Source organism: Platalea leucorodia, assembly GCF_965183815.1.
Source record: "Platalea leucorodia genome assembly, chromosome: 14".
Classification (NCBI taxonomy): domain Eukaryota; kingdom Metazoa; phylum Chordata; class Aves; order Pelecaniformes; family Threskiornithidae; genus Platalea; species Platalea leucorodia.
This window is the reverse complement of record NC_138836.1, coordinates 8931879-8952776: the sequence shown is the minus strand read 5'-3', so window position 1 is coordinate 8952776 and position 20898 is coordinate 8931879. Positions and strand designations below refer to the sequence as shown.

The window sequence follows — 20898 nt, the reverse complement described above, 5'->3', positions numbered from 1 at the left end:
ATTTCAAATGCCTGATACTGAACTTTGTTATCAGTTTCCATTTAAGACCGATGCAGCACTAGGTAGTTTTTGTCCAGCTACTCATACTCAGCTTGTCATCAAGCACACAAAGCTAAAATTCAGATACGTATGCTGTCTTGTGTCCAGTGGAGTACCCTGCTTAGATCCACACTTGGGTTGTATCTTACAAATTCATACCCTGGTGAGAGCTAAAAGTTTTTTGAATTCAGAGAAATTGCTTTGATCTATTTTTGTTGAAGATAGCTGGGTTTGACATGTTCATGAAAAAAAATGTTTCCAAAAGGCAGTTCCTGTTTTCACTGTGTCATTGTTTAAGCTCTGTATACTAATACTTTGGAGCAAATGAACCATTTGTTTGTGTTTTGGCATGTTTTGTGAGCAAAACATAGCATTTCTCAGCACTGCATTGCTATGGATTTTTTTTTTCTTGAAGCTGCTTTTAGACAATTCCAAGAAGATTAATTTCACAGTATTTACTTCTGAAAGATGCATTTGATATTAAGACAGTTCCACGGGGTGTTGCCGTATGAATTAAAGGGGGTTTTGACTCTGGGTTTTCCTGCTACACTACAAATATTGCTTGTAATTTCTGGTGGGTAGTTCACACATCCTTCGCTTCATCCTTTACGTTCCTGTCCTTTCTGTAAGTCTCTCAAGGACTGGACAGGACAGGTCTTTTTTGTTCCCTCTTTGGGAGTTCATCGCTTTAGCAGGTTGCATTCATGTTACTCTACTTGCTGCAAATTTAAGGACAAACATTAGTCTGTGGTAACAGATTAATGATGTGCATTTTTCATTTGCTTTGTGTTTTGTCCTAAAAGATACATGTGCAAGCGCTGCTGTCTTTCTAGTCACAAGGATGGCATAATGGCTCTGTGCTTTTTGCTGGGAGTATCTCCTCAGCTATTACACCAGCTGGCCTGTAAAACTCTCATCTAGTGCAAATGGTTCATATTTTGCTCTTTTTGTGAAGTTCTGTTAGTGACATTTTCCTCCCTGCCTCCTCGTGTGGATCTAAGGGGGATAGTTAAAAAAAATTACACTGTAAACGAGATCTCTTTATTTTGAGGGACAGTGGTGTGTTTTTACTGACACTCCAGTATTGCAGCTCTCAGTATTGCAGCAGTCTGTGTATCACAGAGTTGTACCTCTCACTGTTTGTGGAATTTCTTTTCTAATGATGATAGTATTTTAGTGGCTTCACTTTTATAGATATTAATGGAAGTAGGTCTTGGGGAATTTGTTTTTTTTTTTTTTTTTTTTTTTTAAGCTTAAGTAGAGGTACGTTTTTGTTCTTGGGTTTTTGTTTTTGTTTTTTTCTTTTTTAAGGGGAAGAATTACTGATATTCTGCTAAATTGGGTGAATTTGCATCCACTGTTTTTAACAAGAGAAGTGAATGGGAGATGTGGCAAATAAAGTATGTTCCACACATGAAGTTTTGGCTTGCTTTAGAATTGTGTGATGAGTTCATAATGTGTTCTGTGCCTTGCCTAATAAAAATTGTAGCCCTTAAATACTCTGAGGAATAGGTTACCTCCAGAGGAATTTTTTTTAAAAGTATGTATACTTGCAATCAAAATAATCAGACCAGTGAAATAATGGTAGTGACTGGGTTCTATAAAAAGGCAGGTATCGGTGACTACCATATTTTCCTGTAATAGTTGGGGTTATAGATACTAGTTTAGAGTAAGAAAAGTTTTGAGGCAGCCTTTGAAGGGATCAAGATAGAATCGAAGTGATTCTGAAATGTAAAATAAGTGAAGTGTATATAACATTCTTTTTGAAGGTCTGAAAAAACCTGTGATCTTACACACTGTAAACAGCAACTTTATGCAGTCTTTTGATTGTCAGAGCGCAGATTCTCATTAAGGCTCTGCTAGAAGAAAATACACTTCACCTACAGTATTTGTAGATTCCGTTGTATAGCGAATGCATTTTTGCTTTGTCCTGTGAAGGTGTGTTTGAGGGAGCCAGGCGCTTCAGCTTGCTGCTTTTGCAGACAGCCATATCCTGTCTCGAACCACAGGATCCAGGATGTTACCCTCGCTAGTTTGTTCTTAGCATCCTGATGAGTCGGTATTGACTGTCTGCGAGGGTTGGTATTTATACACCTGATCACGATTGCGAATAGGGAGGCACTTGCATATTCTGAGGAAGTTTACAATAACTGGTTTTATTCTTACGGGCTTTCTTGCAGTAGGAACAATCAGCAACACTGCTGTTTCAATGACGATGAATTTAATTTCTCCATAAATACTGTCTTGAACTTATCTTAAGGTTTTTCTTTCTCGGGGATTTAAAACAGTTAAAAATTTTACAGAAAATAGTAGAATTTTAATGCCAGTATCATCTTAACTGAAAACAAACGAACACACAACTTTGAGAGCTTGAAACTTCCTTAAAAACATCTGTTGTTAGCAGTTAAAGTATATCTCTGTGTTAGCTAACTGCCTTACACCAGATTCAAGCTTCTGACATCTCAAATTTTATTTCTTAAATTTTTGTCTAAATCTTAACCGTGTTCCCAGGTCCTGTTCAGAAAGGGGGGGTGTGTAGAACTTCAACTTCCGCTGCCCTTGGTAGCCAATATGTATAAATTATTTTTGCTAACAGCGATTTTGAATTACCAGAAATTAATGTCGTACAACCAAAGGAAGCTGTCTCCCAGCTTAGGAGATTACGTAATGCTTTGAGATAAAGATGTCATGCAGAGCTTTTTTCTTTCTCTTTTTTCTTTGAGTTACTTGCGTATATGTTACTCACACTGAATTCTTTAGCTTCTTTCCCATAAACTTTAGTGGAAGACAATACATTTTGCTCTTTCATTTGTAAAGTCTAAATAAGAAAACACACTTTATGAGACTGTTTAATGAAGGAACCTGGCAATGTAAGTATTGTAATTTCCTTTATGTTTGTGGTAGGCAACAAGATTACCTTGTTAAACTTCTGGCTTATGTATGAAAAATATCAGAAAAGTAAGGGCAAATTGAACGTAGTTTTGTAGTTGCCTTTACTTCATATGCTTTTCTTAAGCAACAAATTGCAGTAATTGAAGTTTGGCAGCTTTTTAAATGAAAAACTAAATTATGGGTTAAACTCCTTGGTTTAATACAATTTGTGTTTCTGTTAACTAGCAGCAGAATTTCAGCATTTGCTACTTACTGGTAGAGAAGAAAAATTCCACAGCACTGCCAGTACAGGTTAGTTTAATCTGTAAGTACCTGATGTTCCTATTTGAAATAATTTGTTCAAATGATACCACTTAAATACATGAGCGGAATTTTGGTCTCTGAAATGTGAATGTATCTGTTATCTGCTACTGTTTTCAGTAGTGAGTGAACATCTAGATTTTTTTTTTTTTTAAAGATCTGTAATGGTTTTAACTACACTTGCGGGTAGGTAATATCTGCAAGGACTTTTAAGGAGAATTTAATATAGAACCTTAAAAAATAGCCATTGGTGTTACTGAAAAGTGTGAAGATTTAAAGTTGAAGTCACTTCTTCAGTAACAAGCCTATTATAAGAGAGGCTGTTTTATCAGTGAACCAATTATAGGATACTATATTTGTTGTGTTGGGGAAAAAGCATTTCTGTTTGTAAGAATCCGTAGCAGTAATGTAATCTTTCAGTTTTCTTCAGCTATTGCTAATTACTGTCTCCTACCAACAGATTTTTACTTTGTTAGGCCTGTAAGCCAGGAGCCTGTTCTTCTCTGAATTTTATTTTTGTTTTTATTAGCCCATTTCAGCACTTCAGAGGCTGCCTAGGAATGTGGGTTTGCCCAGCTCTTTTACCTTACTCCAGAGTTACTGCTCTAGCTCTATTCTTTTTTCCTTCTGCCCTATTCCATATTCCTGGAAATTTTGGCATTTACTTTTATTTTATAGAATATTTTACAACTTAAAAGAAAATAGGAGAGGTTCTTTGTGATTGGATAATAGATGCAACCTTCTCCGGAATAGCTGCATACATTTATTTTCAGTGAAGCTTTGTGTACCTCATCTCTACATATCAGCGTGGGAGATGAAAACTTTCTGTGCTGTAGCACGTAGCGTAGTTTCAAGCTGGGTGAGCGGTAAAGCTCTGTGCTTTAATTCACTTCTCAAGGGCATGTTATCCCATGGTGAATTTGAGGGGCTTTTAACATCATTAGTGGATAATTACATAGAAACTAGGTATTGGGAAGATCATACTGGTGTGGTAGCTGAACAGACGCTTCAGTTTTGCCAGCTCGTCTGTATGGGCTAGAGTAGTTTCATGAGCGACTTGACGCTTCCAGCAGCATTGCTTATTTTAGAGTCTTGAAATCTTATGCGACACTGCAGAATTCATCATACTAACATAAAAAGTTCCAAGGGGATTGTATCTTCCCAAGTTTTAGAATAGTTACACTTGAAGCCCATCTCCTGGCATCTTCTCTGCATCAGTTCTCAGTCATTCACACTTAACTGCTTTGTCTGCAAAACTAGCTACATGCAAATTTTTGAATAATGTTGCATAGGTGTTTCTCCCTAGAAGAAGAAAAAAGGAAAGTTGTATAATAAAATTTATAACTTTCTTTGCCTATACTTCCTAAATCTTACTGGCAGATGTGCATGAATAATAGGGATACCTTGCTGTGAGGCCATTATCCTATTAACAGAATGTATGCATCTGTCTTTTAACTCCTGTGTTGACCTTAGTTGATACTTGATGCAATGCTCAGTAATAAGTCGGAATGAGTAACCGATCGCTTTTGGCTGCTGAATCACTTTGTGAAGTCTCAGTTTTGACGGTGGTTGGATGCTGACCTGCACTACTTGTACACCAGCTTGGCAATCAGTGGGGATAACTAAAGGGTAGTGGTCTTCTCTTGTGTCTTACCAACAAAAAGTGTATTTGTCCAGGGTAGATCCTAACAGGAACTCTGGTAGAACGTCATCTCTTCATGAAACTTTTTATGGTAATTAATTACAGTACTTTTGGGTACAATTAAGTTTATTTTCTTTTGAGATGTGACCAAAACAATACTAGGAGTCTGAGCTTTTATAACCAGGTGAGCAGTCTTAAGTTGTAGCTCATCTTCTGATACACCGTTACAGCAGCTGTCCAGTCTGATGTGGTTCAGGAGTCTTCCTTCCCAGTTCTGATATGGTATATATGGAACAGCGAGTTCACACTGTTTCCTTTTAGACTTCTGCTTAATGACTCTGAATCACCCCTTCAGAGATTCTGGTCACTGTGCAGCGAACCTGGACTCCAAACCGTTTTTAGTACCTTCTTAAAGTACCTGAAAGCACACGATTGAATTATGTCCCCTCTCAGTAGTAGTACAGCCACAGAAGTTAATGTGTCATGAAGGTTTTTTCTGTAACTCGATATTGCTTTTGTGTAAGTAGTATGAAAGGGATGGAATCATTGATCTTTTTCAAAAGACAGGTGGCAAACTATTGATGATGAATTTAATTCGAGAAAGTGAGAGACTGGTAAGTACGTGCATCACTTTAATGCATGCAAATAATAGTAACAGTAACTAGCTTAATTTTCTAGCATCCAGTTTACAAAGAAGATTCAAAGAAAATATGGGGCTAGCATCATTTGCATCCATTGGGAACCTTCTGTGAACTGTATGCTTCAGGAATGGATCAGTGCACATATACAAGTCTGTAATGTGTGTCCACCACTTTGTAACAGTCTCTGATTAAACAGAAGTGAACCGCTGTTTCTGTGTGGTTTTTCTCCTCTTGAGGACCTATTTAAACCATTATTGCAACCAATGTTAGCTGTTCCAAAGTGTGAGTATAAAATCCACCTTCACTCATGTTACGGTTTGAATAACTTTACACTAGCTCTCTGATTGTCTGTGAACTGCAAAAGCTCATTCATGTGAGCTTTATCTTCGTGTTTTATACCTGGGGACAAGCAAATGAATCCTGACTTCTTAACCTGTACCTTCCTTTTGCTGCTGATCTGCTGCTGTCCTTCTGCTGAACCGACTGTACAAAAAAAATGACTGTTGAAGTTGGAAGAGTCAGGGGGAATATGGAGGAAAGTATCTTAATAGCATTTTCATAAGACCTGGTAGAGAGGACAAGCTGCTAAGTGGTCTGTACTAAACCCTTTTAGAGCGGAACGCTGGAGAGATGAGGTAGCTTCGAAGGTGTGTGTCCTTGCAACGCCTGTCTGCAGGATGAGAATGGATTACTCTGCTAGGCTGGGTGGTCTCATCTAGCTACCACTGTTTACTCTTAGATTAATTTCTAAGAGGTGGTAAAAGGAAGATAAATCCATGATTTTAATGCTACACTACCTGGAACAATTCACGGCATTTTGAGCTGGGTATGTGTAATGGGGAGCTGAACACAAGTCTTCCCTTTAGGGAAGACTGCTACTTGGCATGAGCTCTTTCCTGGTGTGAATGTCCTCTGGCCCTTTCGGCTCTAGGGAGATCTGAGGGGGCATTTGAAAAACAGGGGAACTGCTTTGTCCTAATAGCTGGCTGGAGCCAGGGGGCTTGTGTGCTGCCTGGCTGGTTAAAGCACTCTCAAGTTTGATTTATCAGACGCTTGGGCAATTTGAATATGACTACAGAGTAAGAAGCGGGGGCTGTACGTTCTGCCCTGTGCGTGTCAGCAGCTTGTCGTGCAATGCAGGACTCCAAGGGCTAGTCTGTAGGTTTATGCTGGTTTTCTAAATCTTCTTTTTTTTCTGCAGGGCGCAGGGGGAGGATTGTGTTCATAATACCCTGATGAGGTGAACTGTTTGGATGTGAGCCTTTAGTTTCTGAAAGGTAGAAATGGGTATCTTTGAAAAGTAAGACCGCTGCCTGGCAGTTCAGATGCTGTCATGGTTTGCTCCTCCGGTGCACCCTCCTGTCTCAGCTTGGGGAAAGCTGCCTTTGATGGGCTTAACCTCTTAAGCTTAACCCCTAAGTGTTCACTTAACCCTGGTGAAATCTGCCAGCCTGGATTTCCCAAGCAAAAAGTGCAGCCCTCCAAGAGCTACTCTGCTGCTGTGGCTCCCGGGTTGAAGGCAAGGGAAGGAGACCGGTATTGCCTGGGCAGCAGTCACAAGCTTTGTTTGTGCTTCCTGAGGCCAGAAGGTGGAGGCTTCGACTAGATAGAATAATCTTTGGTTTCATCCTGTTTGAGACTTCGTTTTTTCTCAATTCATAGTGGCTTGCCATTCCTTTTACAGTTCTTGGCTGTGCCCAGATCTTGGCCGAAGATGGAAAAGTAAATCATACCTTGTAGTTCTAACAGTGGCATCTTCAGGTAGGGTAATTAAGCTCACGTAGAAACGGTAATTCTTCTTAAAGGTTGTTTATTAGATGTAAACTTAAGCTGTATGACAGGTTTTCTGGAAATTTTAGTGACAATATCGGTATCAAACAATGTGAAACTCCAAGAATAACAGGCAGCTTTATTATTAGAAGCTTCATGTGACACAATGGTTGCAGACACAGTGCTGACAACAAACTCCTTTGCATTTTTCAAATTGGTAAATCAGGTTAGACAAAGAACGGTTTCAAACGGGGATGTATACAGTAGGCAAATTTGAGTCAGGTGCTGTGTGGACATTTCTTAGGTAATGCTGCAAAAATGTTTCGCCAAGTGCAGGAATTGTTTGGACTGTGAAATCATAACAGCACTTACAAATAATCTTTAACGTCATCAATGTCTAACTGCTCGCGTGTCTGCACCCCTCCCCAGAGACCGATATATCTATATGGTTTGTAATGTTTACATGGAGAAGCAATGTACGAGTGATGTAAAATTTGAGACCTGTTTTTTATCAATCCTGATGTTTGCAAAGTCAGCTTAAACAGTGACTTGGGAAGACAAACGCCATCACTCCGAACGTCCCCCCCTTCCTCCTTCCCCCAGTTTATATGCTGAGCATGACGCCATACGGTACGGAGTAGCCCTTGGGCCAGTTGGGGCCAGCTGTCCTGGCTGTGCCCCCTCCCAGCCTCTTGTGCACTGGGCAGAGCACGGGAAGCTGAAAAGTCCTTGCCTGGTGTAAGCACTACTGAGCAACAACTAAAACATCAGTGTGTTATCAACATTATTCTCATACTAAATCCAAACCACAGCACTATACCAGCTACTAGGAAGAAAATGAACTCTATCCCAGCTGAAACCAGGACAGTATCCACCCCTTACTCCATACCATTTACCTCATGCTCAGGTCCCACATTACCCAGTACATCCTCATTAACCACCGCCCCGCTTACTCTATGGAGCACCCCTGTGAGATGGCTGCGAAACGTCCATAAACGTCCCCAGTTCCACACACGGTACCTGTTGGTCAGCAAAGTGTGTTACAGCCAGTGCAGTATACATGGTGTAAGTTCACTTAAACTTCTTGTTGCTGATTCAGAAAGAAGGAAAAAATGTGGTTACAGTGGACAAATTCTCTTACTGATCAGGACCACCCAGAAATTAACTTAAAATCCTAATCTGTGAGCTGAGAAGAAAGGGATCCCTGCTCTAGCTGTTTGTTCCAGAGCTCAGTTCTCCAGATACTGGGGGGCGAGGAGAAATAGTGGGTGTTTTGTGTGTCATCATCCCCGCCCCATCCCCAAGCAAATATTGCAATTATTGCAGTCTTAAGTTTGAAATCGTGCTTTTGGTTACTCCAAAGCTATTAAAGGCTTCGGTTTCAAGGTATATTTTACTAGTAGGTTTTTGAATTTTTTTAGATATTTGGTCATTATTGTAGTAGTTAAGTGTGGTTATCTTGCTACCTGGTGTTCAGCCAGTGCAATCCACTTGCTGGATTTTAAAACAATTTAAAATTGTTTTTATTTTTTTAATTGTTGGGTTTTAAAACAATTTTAAAATCTAATTTAAAATGTAATTTAAATTTAATTTAAAAAGTTGATTAAAAAATTTAATTTAAAATTTTAATTGAAAATTAAAACCATTTAAAACAATTGTTGGATTTTAAAACAATTTAAAATTGTTTTTAAATTTTTAAAACAATTTAAAACAATTTTAAATAATCCAATTGTTTTAAACGTGAGAGGGACAGTTGCAGTGCTGTCTCTTCTGACAGCACAGTAGGTACTGTTACTGTACTAAATACCTTGTATTCTGCTGACAGTTGGGTTATTTTCAACCTCAATATTGAAAGCAACAAGGCCATTAAATGAAAAGCCTAAATAAAAGGTGACATTTTCATTTCCAGGGGGCACCGAATCATGATGGAGTGGCAAGATGGGAAACTCCTTCACGTGGCCACGTATAAATAACTTCCTGTCCCTGGTCCAGCCAGAAACTCTTTTGAGAATGTCACGAATGTCACGAACGTTCCATACGGTTCCATGTAGCCACTTCATTCTCCTCTCATCTAAGGACCCACTAATTAATTTATCAATTTTAGTTTTGTGCACAATCTTACTTAAGCCATAACCCTTTCCCAGAAAAAAGTGGGTGTAGATTCTTTTCTTTCTGGTAGGAACATCTTTCACCTTGATGTTATATAGACGTTTCAAAGTTTGAAGGGCTGAGTTTAGAATTTCGTCTTTATCTGGGTTAGGCTCTTTGTCTAATGCCTCATCTGGCCAGTACAGCAAGGTGAGCAGAAAATAGGCGCTGGCTGGAAATGGTCTTTTTCCTTTACAGAATCTTACACTGAGCTCACGAAGAGTTTGCACTGGAAGAAGTTTGGCCGATCCTGGTGCTAAGCATGCTAATGTGATGTGGCACAAAATATAATTGATCAGATCGTTGTCCTCCAGCCTGTCCCTTTGTGGGTTTTCTGTGTAGAAACTAAGAATGCTTTCTAGCTTTTCAGCTGACCTGTTCTCTTTCTTATCTGTTAAGAATGAGAGGATATTAGTGACGCTACCTCCTCCACTCTTATAAATATTCATGCGTCTAATCAGCTGGCTCTCGGGGCCACCCTTGCTGTCCTCAGTAACTGATGTTGAGATGAAGAACTTGGCGTATACCTCAGACTGTCTTTTTAGCCATTTTCTGGGATTATAAATTTGTTCTTCCTTTTCATCTCTTTCATCCTCCTCTTCCTTCTCATGGTTTTTATCTGTTTGGAAATAACTTAGGTCTTCTGAAATCCATTCCAGAGCGTTGTACAGGTTCTGGCGCAAGCCTTTCAGGCGGGAGTGAAGCTTTCCCCATGTTTTTCCGATGTCTTTAGGAATGTAATCTGTGATCAGGTATTTCACAAGCTCAGAATGTTCCCCCTCTGGGCTTCTGCGAAATACAGGGACTGTGGACAAAAATCTAAGGAGACGACATCCTACTTCTACTTCTCCAAAATAGCCAGCGTTGTTCATGCTGTCGCGTTCTGCTTTTGCAGCCTGTTGTGCAGCCCTGAAGCATGTCATGGCTTTAAGAGCAATCTCTATCTTTTGAATGGTGCTTTCAGGAGTGTCCTCCTCTGTCATTTTATCCACAGTGAAACTAAACCATTTCCTGTAGACTTGGCCTTCTGTATCTAAAATATAAGAATCGTACGGCGAATGAGATTTTGCAACCTGTGCCCAGTATTCCGCATCTTCAAATTTTTCATTGTTGTAATGCAGTCTGGCAAGCTGCTGGGCAAAGAAATGATCTTTTCCAAGGAGTTCATATGCAGCTTTTAAAACGGCTATAGCTTTTTCACAGTCTTCAGCTTTACAGACATGTTCAATGAACGGGGAGAAAAGAGTGTCAGTATTGTCGCCCCTGCTTCTTTTATCACGTCGAATAAACAGATCTCTGATGAACTTTATGAATTCCTCTCGTCCAAATCTGTTTTCAAAGAGCATCTTTTCCTGAAGAAGAGTCATTGCAAGTTGACTTTGAGGTTCATTCCCTGAAAGCTGATGCAGGATTTCTTTCGCAACCAGACAGTGTATTATCCGAACAGATGAAATATAGGTGGTACTTTCCCTTAGCTCAATAAAAATCATTCTTGCTTGTTCACTCAAGTGACTTTTGAGATCATATGCTCTTGATTTCCTTTCTGTATATACCCCCAGTCCCAGAAAAGCCTCACAGTGTGACAGTGAAACATAGGAATTAGGGACATAACAATTAAGCAAAGCCACATAACGCATCAGGCATGTATCACGAGAAGAATGGTCTATGTCTTGCAATATGTGCTCTACAAAGTCTCTCACGTAGGTTTCATTGAACTCCTCGCACATCAGGACAAAGGTAAGTATGAATTCTGGCTTGACATCTTTCTGCTTCAGTTTTTCAAGTTTAGCTCTGAACAGACTTTTCTCGGAGTCCGTCAGCTTGTGAGTGACAGCAACTGTGTCCAGCGGAGAAATCTTGCAAAGCCTTTCGGGGTCATTGGATCGTCTACAGCACATAAGGATGAAGTAAGGTCTGGGCGAATTGATTTTCCTAGTTGCTACAGCATCCATTAACTCATTCCTTAGTTCTTCTAAATAGTCCTCATCATAATCCTCAATTAGGAGGAGCACAGGAAGACAATGACTGATTTCTTTTTCTTCATAATCTCTAAATGCAAGTGCATGCTCACAAACAGTTGCAGGTGAATATGAGGCTTTGATAATGGCGCATCTTAAGTCCTTTCTTCTTTTCCATAGAACTTGCCGTGCTATTGTGCTTCCACCACTTCCAGGATGGTGAAATATCTTTAGTTTAGCCACAGAATAGTTGAGTCTGCTTCCACGTAAAATGTCATCTAGGAGTTTGCTAGCATCCTTACATGCTTCGCGTTCAATGATTTCCCCGCAGCGTCTTTTATCAGCGAGCCAGAAGTTTTCCCAGATGATTTTTCTCCCTCGGTAAAAATTTTGGTCTATTTCTTGTATTTCTTTTTCAGGCAAAAGGTCTAATTTGATATCATCACACTGGTCAACGCAGAGGATTTCTAGGGAGAACAGTTTCTCTTCTTCCAGCGAGGGAAGTGCACACAGCCCTCTAGTAGAAACTGGCAGATGCCTGGGTTGTGCTGTAGAAGGCAGCATTGTTTGAATGGTGGCGTCTACGTGGCTTAGTTTCATACCCACAATACTGCATTGTTCCAGTGTCGCGATGCTGCAGGATGCCTGAGCTAGGTTAGCCCACTTCCTGTAATTGTCTCTGGACTCTGCAATGCAAACGATGTACTCCGTGCCGTTCATCTCGGTATAGAATTCCTGAAAAGTGTCCACGAGTGGTTTCTGCACTGGTGACAGCAATAGGAAAATCACAATGAAAGACCGCTTCGGCAGGATTTCGTCACAGATACGAGTAATTGCTTTCTTAAGGTATTTTTTTTTTGTTCTAATCCATGTATTCTCATCACAAGGTTTTTCATCCCCGAGGAAGTCACTGCGCCCATTGCAGAATATCCAGCTGGTCTGATCAAACAGGCACAGCGGTTTCTGAGAGGGAGGGTTGCTAATCTTACTTTCATTGGAAAAATCCTGTAAAAGATAAGGCCTTGTTGCATGGTGTTCTTTGTACTTGCTGTACAACCCTGACACATTAGAATCTTCATCAAAGTCAAAGACACAGAAAATGTTCAAGTGCATTAAAAAGTTGATGTAGTTCAGATCATCCTTTTCACACCTGTTTGTGACAAGGATGTACCGTAGGGAATCGTCCATGTAGCTTTTACCATCATTTAGTAGAATTGATAACTTTCTTCCTAAATTTTGAGATACTTCTTTCTGTACTTCTGCACTGGAGAGCTCAGCTTTTTCTCTTTGAGCATCCCTGTCTTGTAAACCGTGAATAAAAGTAGCTAGGTCGTTGTGCTTTACGGGTTCAGACTTTGCTCCCAGTCTCTGATAGAGAGCCCGGTCTTTTGTCAGGGTCACCTTCTGGCTGCCTTCGTTGTATTTCGGCAAATAGACTTCAAAAAATCTGTTCTTTACTAAACTGGACGTTGGTTCAATGTCAACCTCCACCACAAACCTTTGCTCCTGAGCATCTTTTGAAATCACTTCAACAAAAACAGGTGGGTGAATACATTTCCTTGCAATTTCTTGCACGTTTTCGCTAAAACATTTTTCTATGTAATCTAGTGCATCAACGTAGTACTCTCGCTCTTTGACCTTTATGCCGACGATCTGGCCGTGTTTCCAACCGTTATCCTCAACGCTGTCCATGATACCAAAATGTATGGTGCCGTTTGTCCGAATGTTCATGCAGGCTGAAGCAAATCTTATCACTTCGCAGGCAAACTTTGATTGCAGTTGGGTTTTGTTCAGTTGTGCAGCAATGAGAAAAGATTTGTATTCATGGCAAGGAGTGATTAAACCATTGACTCCTGACTCTGGAGCAAGAACTCTGTCTTTGACATATTTGAAATCAGTATTCTGACTTCTAAATGGTCGGCAGTTGCTGAGCTCTAAGACTTCATCAGCACTGTTCAGTCGGGAGTTGTTACTTCTCCTTTGCCTCTTGCCAGAAGCAGAAGCCGTGTCGTTGCTGCTGGTTTTATCTACTGGACCACAGCTGTCTCCACCTGAAGTTTTTTGAGTGGGGGCATTTCTGGGTCTTACTGGGTCTGTTGGCGCATCGGTTGTGTCAGACGTTCTGCTGCTGGAATGCTTGGCTTGCTCTGCGTTTTCCTGTAGGTGCTTAAGTTCGTTTCTCTTGCGGATTAATATGTGGATTTGCCCTCCCTTCATACCTATGCCTTTGAGGAAAGCGTCGTCCAGTTCCATTAGCGCTGGACCTGTCACTTCTTCCGCATACAGTTTTTCTACATATTCTTTCTTGATGCCAGTAGATTCTAGCCAACACTGGACATGGTTCTCGTCCCATTCTTTCACAGGTAATGTTCTGTAATCTACAAGTTAAAATTATGTATTAGTCTAAAAACATGTTAACGTGCTTGACAAGGCATTATAATCCTCGCAAAACTGGCCATGTTGAATGCTAGATTGTTTTCTTTCTACCAGTTACAGGGAGAGACTGTCTTTAACTTCTCAGATATGTCAGTTCTGATGACTAAAAGCATCCTTAACCTTAATCGAAAGCAGTCCTCCGCAATGGTACAAGACTAACAAGTCGGTGGAGTGGGAAACCATGAGGGAGGTTTGGAAACGAGCCTCAAAGGGAGTCATGGAAATAACCCAAATTGTTTTTGAAGGGAATGATGTCATCAGGTTATCAGAACTGGCAGGGGCTGAATTCTCTAAACTAGAGAGGTCTGGATAAATCACTTACCCACTTGAGTCTGTTTATCTTCTGCTAAATGAAGATAGCATCAGAACAAACCATAAGATGATGTTAAGAGTATTGATTAGTTCCCACTAGAGATGAACCCTTAAAATGTAGATACTAAAAAGCAAATTGCTATGTATAAAGTACAAATTTTCTGAAAGCAACACATACCCATTGCCTTTGATGAGGGAAATCCTGCTGTTAACGATCAAAACCCTAGAGAGGGAAAACACAACTGTCTTCAGATTTACAGTTAACGTTCCCGTGTTGGTTATTTGTTCTGTTTTCCCAACCCCTCCCCACCTTTTTGGTCCAAAGTAGCTTCTGTACCTCTAAAAGCCCAGTCTTGCCAGCTACGTGGCTTCTGTGTGCTTGTGAAGGCAGCTGTTCTTGTGCTGGGCACACACGTGGGTGCAGAGGAGACGGGCTTTTGCTGGAGAAGCTGATGGCTGTGCCCAGCTAAGGGCTACTGCTGTTAGATATTGGACCAGGTACTTCGGTTAGATATTGGGCAAAACAGGAGGCCCAACACTCCTGTGTCTCCTTGCTTGCATAGTCGCTCTTGCTTTTTATTCCTGTCTTTCTCACTCCCTCTCTCTTTCCCTGCCTCGTGCTCCCTCACACTCCCTTTTTTCTCCCTTTTTTGGTGCGTGTACTCTCCCCCCCTCCCCTTTTTTTCCCTCCTGCTCTTTTTCCCCACATCTGTTCTGGTGCTCACTGGATTTTTCCATGAAGCAGTTCAACTCGCTGCCCAACCCAACAGGAGATGTTCTTTTTAGTGGGGCATCCTCTGCCCTGCTCAGGCTCCGTTTACGGGGTACAGAGCTGGACTGCAGCAGGGAGCACTGGTTCTGGACTGCAGGAGGAAACGTGCTAAGTAAGCCTGCTCAGCTAACAAACACCAGAAATCTGCGATAGATTCACATAGTCAATAGTAGCCATCCGTGACTACGGCCTAGTCAACAAGGGTGACAGCGAAAGGGGCGTGGTGGTGGTGATGTTTCTCTTACTGAAAGCTCAGCTCTGTGCTGGTTCAGCAGGTGGCCGTAGCCCGGCCAGCTCCATCCCCACAGCTCGTGGTGGTACGACGACAGGCGCAGCCTCTGGATTCAAGTGTAAAGGGAGCAGCGTCAGCAGCGCGGCCAGCAGAGCAGGAGGTTGTGGGGCTCCGCGCAAGCTCCCCGCAATACAGAGGTGGTGACTGAGGGAAGGCGAGGCGCTCCCCAGGACCACGGCTTGGCCGGGGTGAGTTCAACAGAAGGTGGCGGTTTGGGGAGGTACTGGGTCTAGAACGGGAATGCTAGACAAGAAACTGAAAAAAGTGCGTATTTACTATTTAAGCCCCTGGTCAGCCCTGTAGAAAGCTTGTGGGCTGATGGAGGCACCGGCATGGCCAATAGCTTTGGTTTAAGCGAGTGGCTCTCAGGGGAACCTGTTACGGGACTGCTCTTAAGTGCCACAGGGGTAAGCGGATCCCTCTGGAATCGGTGTGAACAGGCTGGTTACGAAAATGTCTACAGACTGATTCCTGCTGCGAGCCAGTGCAGCCTGCCCTGAGAAATGGGGCTAAAACTGTCCCTGAAATACTGGCCTTTCCGTGCCTTTGGCCACCACCCCTCCTCCCAGGGCAGCGCTTGCACAGTGACGTGGCTGGTAGTGAACCAGCCCACCCTGATCTTTCTGCCCTGACAGCTGACGTCAGGCGGAGTTTCGGTGAAAACCGAAAGTTAACGGGGAATAGAAACTGGGGTGGAGGCTGGGCAGGGCTGGGGGCGCAGGGCCCCGTGCTGGGGGCTGGCGGGCCCCTCCTCCCCACCCGTGTTGAAGAGCAGCCCGGTCGCGTGGTCCCCGCAGCCTGCGTGCGCTCCGGGGGACAGGGTGCTAGCGGCTGCATGGGTGGGCAGGGGAGGGATGTGGCCACAGGGGTGGGGGCTGAGGTGTCCCCCGCCGCTCAGACAGTCCCGCTTACCACTGCTGAGCCCTTCCCCGCAGGACCTGGGCAGGGGGTGCAGAGCTGGAGGGGGGCAGTGCAGGGAGATCCTCGGCTTTTCCTAGGCCTGCTACCAGTAAAGTAACCCGCCAGGCTGAGACCCCCCCCCCCAGGCAGGACCAGCAGGGCTCAGGGAGGGCTTTCAGGGAGGGCTTACCTTGCGGAGCCCGCCGGGAACTTAGTGCTGTGCTGCCAGATCCTGCCTGCAAGGAGAGGGTTTCCAGAGGAGGCGAGGGCCGGAGGGCAGGTGCTCCGGCCTGCCGGGTGCCAGGCTTCGCCAGCCAGGAGCCCGAGCCCTGCGGGTGTTTCTGCCGGTCCTACTGCCGCTGGCAATAAAAGCGGAAACTGCTTTAGACCTACTCTGGTGAGGATCCACCGAGTCTCCACCCCTGTCTTGGCAGGGCTGTTGCTGGGTGGTGCTGCTTTTTGCAACCCAGCTGGCGTCCTCCGCGCTGGTGTGGCTGCACCCCACCGGAGCAGGGTACGCGCCAGGGTGCTTGGGCGGGGGGTGGTGGTTTGGGTTTGGTTTTTTTTAAACTAGGCAGACCCACCCCCCACCCTACTTACTCCCCTCTCTATCAGCTACCTACTCGCGCCAGGCCAGCTCACCAGGTCAGCAGTGGAAGCACCAGTGGCTCATCAGCCCTCTGTCGTGCTGGGGCACAGGCCGGCTGTGCCCATACTTGCGCTGCGAGGTGCACCCTCAGCCTTCCACGCTCCAGCAAAGCTGTCTTACGGGCTGGCTGTTTTTCCTGTAAACCACGTGGTCATTTGTCAACTTAGTTTCACACACACAAAAAAAATTATTTATGGATGTATCAATCCTGCACGGCAATAGAAATTTTTGCAGCATGCAATCATTCCAGCCACTTTACCTTATCTGTTCCCCTGCCGCCGATGCTGGTCGGTGGACTGTTCGTTAGAAGAACAAAAGGAGGCTCCCGGGCCTTCAAGGAGGCTCGTGCTCACCCTGCCCGAAACGTGCCTGTGCCCGTTTCCTGCGCCAGCGTCGCAGGTAGCCGGCGGCTGGGAGCGGGCCCTCTCTGGGGCAGCAGCGTGGGGCTGCTGCAGGCCCCAGCCCCACTTCCGAAAGCGCTGTTATCCGCCCATGGCAGCAGTCTGACTCATTTCCCCAGGCACACAAAGTTGTGGTTTGTTTGGGTTTTTTTTTTAATCCGAGTACAAGTCTTTATTTAGTAGACTTATAAAAGAACTTTACATGAGAAGTACAAAAATATGAAATAGGCTTTGAATCTTCTTAGGTAAAACTACCTTTTTTTTTTTTTTTTCAAGCTTTAGAAATGTAACAACTTGCACAGTTGGCATCTTAGGTAAATTGCTCTCATACATTGTAAAACTAGAAAAAAAACTTCCTGTAAAGTAGCTCCAGAAAAGTAGCTGTACGTACCCGATCCTACGCATTACTGTCAATAAATTATTAGTTTAAGACACAATGGCACGGTCATACAAATTCCCACTTTGTAAATTTTCCTTTAATGAATTCCATTGAAAGATGCAGTATCACTTTCCTCTTCCAGTTATTATACTATGATTAAATATAAACACAAAACCGATTAAGAATGATTTGGCATGCTTTATACTTGTACCACTTGGATTTGATACCACTTTGTAGTAAAAATTAAATAAATATAAATATGTTAAATAAATATATTGTAAAAGAACACCCCACTTGTATCATATTAGAACTCAGCATTTCTTCATCCTTCGCACACACTTAATGCTTTGTCACAGCTTTAGGGCCAGGGAAAAGAAATACTGCATCTTTAAAAACCCAGGCTCACTGGGATGTAATTAGCAAGCCACACCAACAGGAAACGGGGTTCCTTTACAGCTTTATCGCACCCATTAAAAACTGCCCCTAATTTCACTGTTCTGTACTTCTCTCATAGTTTCCTATTTAGCTCCTTTTTCCCCAGGACTCGCCTTACCTCTGGCTCTGCAACTGGCGACCCTTCTTTATAAGAAAGTAAGGAACACTTGCAGTAGATGATAAACCATTAGCCTCTCACCAGCAGCTCACAGCTGCCATCAGAGTATTTTTCTGAAGTAAAAGTTACTTGTGTAGCTCTATTCTGATACTGTGATTTAAGTCAAGGACTGTTCAAGCTCTTCTGTGAATACTGGTCGATATTTAAACCATGAGGCTTATTTTCAAAGTAGGTAAACCTTTAACTGATTTTTTCAGTCAGTATTTTTTAGAACTTCATTGTATCTGCTTAAGGATGAGGGACTACTTTTCCAGAGTAGTACTGATTAAACAGAAACTGTACTCTCTCTACTGTTGTTTGGATAATCATAAATGATTCCCTTTACAATCACTGTGGTGCGCATAATGTGGCAGTAGTGCAACGGCAGGTTCTGATGATTTGCTACAACTAAAAGGCTCCTTTTGCAGATCCCAGTCCCTAGTAATTGTATGAGTTCAATCACTGTATTTTGATTCTTTGTAGAAACACATCAGTTATAAAATCACGTACAGTACAGGGATTTGGGTGACGGTTATACCCAGCTTTTGCTCTCCATTTTCACTGGCTTGAAAACTGGCTTGGAATAACTCCATCACCAGGGTTCATTGCTTTTCTGAAGTTACCACTCGCTCCTTGGGCTCCTACCATCTCCTGATCCAGCGCAGGCAGAGGTACAAGGCACTTTTTGGAAGCTTGGTTTCTTCAAAGAGAGAGAATGCAGCTCTTTGATCCCGCTTTTCCCTGCTAAAGGTAGGCCTGTTTCACAGCCCTGTGCTTGGAATGTTGGTCCCAGAGAAGAAAGCTCCCTCCCTCTCCTCTCAAACAGTGTCTCCTGCGAGGCTCAGCTCTGCAGAGTCCTCATTATAGTAATGCTGAAACAGTCTTTCTTGGCAGCAGATGTGCATAGCATTGTAGGTATGCAGGAGCAGGTGAGGGAAACGAGCTGTGAAGTAACGTACAAAATCATCTGGGATGGAGCCCAGGGTCTCCTGCACTTCGGGAGGCAGTTCTCTGTAATGGTGCTTCTGTAAGGGGAAAAAGAATAGGGAAAAGCTCAGAGGGGATGTGTTCCAGGATCCTCTTTTAAATACAGCTGTCTTTTTCATGGACAAAGTCACCTCGTGTGAGTATCGTAAAGGAGCTCAATCCCTAAACCAAGGTAAGATGGACATAGACTGGCAACAAACAGCAGATGGAGGCAGAACCAGAATGTGCGTGTTGCTTATGGAAAAAAGTCCTTTACCTTATTTCTCATTGCCCTCAGAAGATCCCGTACTGAGCCTCCTTTATAGGATCTGAATTTTCGAAGATCTGCAAACGAAATGACAAGATTTCTTCCTGTGCTTTGATGCAGTTTTAGTTGCTGGTCTCAAAAGTAAGGTATGTGTGCCTACAGTCACGTATCCTTATAGGTGTGTTTCAGTATATAAACATATACTTTAATTTGAAGAAATACTTTGCTGACTAGTAAAGATCACGTGCCAAAACTCAGACAGCGCTGTCCTTACTTTCCCGTCCTGGCAAATTGGGAACAACAGCATGCAACTCCTTTGCACTCTGATAAGATACCATCTGAATGGTATCAGAGATAAGATACCATCTGATACATACCTGTCTGAAGAGGAACAGTGATGTGCTCTCTCCAGTCCATTTTCACCACCTCTCTTCCGCCTCTTTCTAATTGCTTGACTATTGGACCATCTAACGATTCTTTCTCTATCCGGTCACTAACATCCTGCAAGAGACATTCACGTTATTTCTAGTTTTATTTCCAAGCTTTTCCCAACAATTTGAAATTGCTGCTTCCGGCCAATTACAGCCTGTCCTGATAACAGAGTTACGATTCTACTTTACTCCGTGACAAAGTACAATACAATGCACTACGCTTGGGTCTGGGATAGAGAAGTTTCTGAGGTGATGAGTTGTTTCACCATCTGCCAAAGCCTTTTACTCACAGAGAAGACGACAAGGCTGGAAAAAACCTCAGGTCCTCAGCCAGTTCCCACCCCACATCAGGATTAAGTGAGCATATTCACTACAGCGGGCTACCCTGTTCCTGAAAACCCGCCTGACGACACGTTCTCCTGCACTGCTACTGTAGCTGCTGGAGACCTTCCTCACCCCAGTTTCAGCGGATAACATCATGTTCTAGCCCCGCTATAAAAGGTCTTCTGTAAGATTAAGCCAATTTCTTAAGAGATACCACCCAGGTATTACAACTTTGCTTCTTCATTCCTTGCAGTAAGGTTGTGGATTCTATCACCTATTCATCCACAAAGCCAGGAGGGACCGAATTCAAGATGTGAAGAATGTCTACAGGAGTGCTTAGAACTTAAAGAACAGAAAAGGTCAGCACAAACCTGAAAAAACTGGAGCTGCTTTTCTAAACTCCAGAAGAACGGGTGTTTTAGCACACAGCTGGCAGACGGACGTTTCTGAGGGTCCATGTTTATCATCTGCTCTATTAAATCACGAGCAACTATGTCTTCTGCAAGGAAAGGGGTGACAATTCTTAGGCTGTAGGGAAATCTAATGTTTTGTACTTTAGAAAATCATCATGTTCTCTACTCCCTCCAACACAATCCCGAACACTAGCCCCACTACCTCAAGCACTGCCCTCGTAGATATGCTGGGAAACCACCAGAACGTTGGAAGTGTTGAATTAGCGTGATGATGAAGATCAAAGTTTAGCTCTTTCCTACCCTTTAAATACCTGAAAAAACTCAACAGTCAAGCTTGCAGGGTTCCAAATTTTGTATCCCAGAGACACTTTGG

The 20898-nt window shown here is 42.9% G+C and overlaps 3 protein-coding genes across 30 annotated transcripts in view; 1 reads left to right on the top strand and 2 right to left on the bottom strand.

Moving 5' to 3' along the window:
* The window catches only part of ZNF207 (zinc finger protein 207), a 33176-nt gene extending 17904 nt beyond the window's left edge, over positions 1–15272 (top strand). For 8 of the 21 annotated variants that reach the window (XR_014229774.1, XR_014229775.1, XR_014229776.1 and 5 more), the window contains one exon: positions 3157–3235. The gene's annotated coding sequence lies outside the window, so the exon portion shown is untranslated. Of the gene's footprint in view, positions 1–3156; positions 3236–7198; positions 7276–9193; positions 9276–11809; positions 11932–15182 lie in introns of those variants that run through there. The other 13 variants (XR_014229761.1, XR_014229763.1, XR_014229762.1 and 10 more) reach the window with 10 other exon arrangements.
* Positions 7284–16380, bottom strand: LOC309597515 (sterile alpha motif domain-containing protein 9-like). Of its 4 annotated transcripts, none has more exons than XM_082326996.1 (3): positions 16293–16380; positions 14317–14361; positions 7284–13768 (listed from the first exon to the last, which is right to left on the bottom strand). In XM_082326996.1, exons 2-3 carry the CDS (start codon positions 14318–14320, stop codon positions 9084–9086), a joined length of 4689 nt encoding a protein of 1562 aa, XP_082183122.1. In that variant the 5' UTR covers positions 14321–14361; positions 16293–16380; the 3' UTR covers positions 7284–9083. The 4 variants fall into 4 exon arrangements, with proteins under 4 accessions (XP_082183122.1, XP_082183121.1, XP_082183119.1 ...); XM_082326995.1 differs by lacking the exon at positions 16293–16380 and adding an exon at positions 15156–15207; XM_082326993.1 differs by lacking the exon at positions 16293–16380 and adding an exon at positions 14476–14562.
* A 2561-nt stretch (positions 16381–18941) lies between these two features.
* Positions 18942–20898, bottom strand: part of ERN1 (endoplasmic reticulum to nucleus signaling 1) — a gene marked incomplete at its 3' end in the record, with an annotated part of 38948 nt that continues 36991 nt past the window's right edge. For 4 of the 5 annotated variants that reach the window (XM_082326998.1, XM_082326999.1, XM_082327001.1 and 1 more), the window contains 4 exons: positions 20484–20611; positions 19735–19858; positions 19367–19434; positions 18942–19148 (listed from right to left, as the gene is read on the bottom strand). In XM_082326998.1, coding sequence (XP_082183124.1) covers positions 18942–19148; positions 19367–19434; positions 19735–19858; positions 20484–20611 — 527 coding nt within the window. The remainder of the gene's footprint in view (positions 19149–19366; positions 19435–19734; positions 19859–20483; positions 20612–20898) is intronic. The other variant, XM_082327000.1, reaches the window with a different exon arrangement.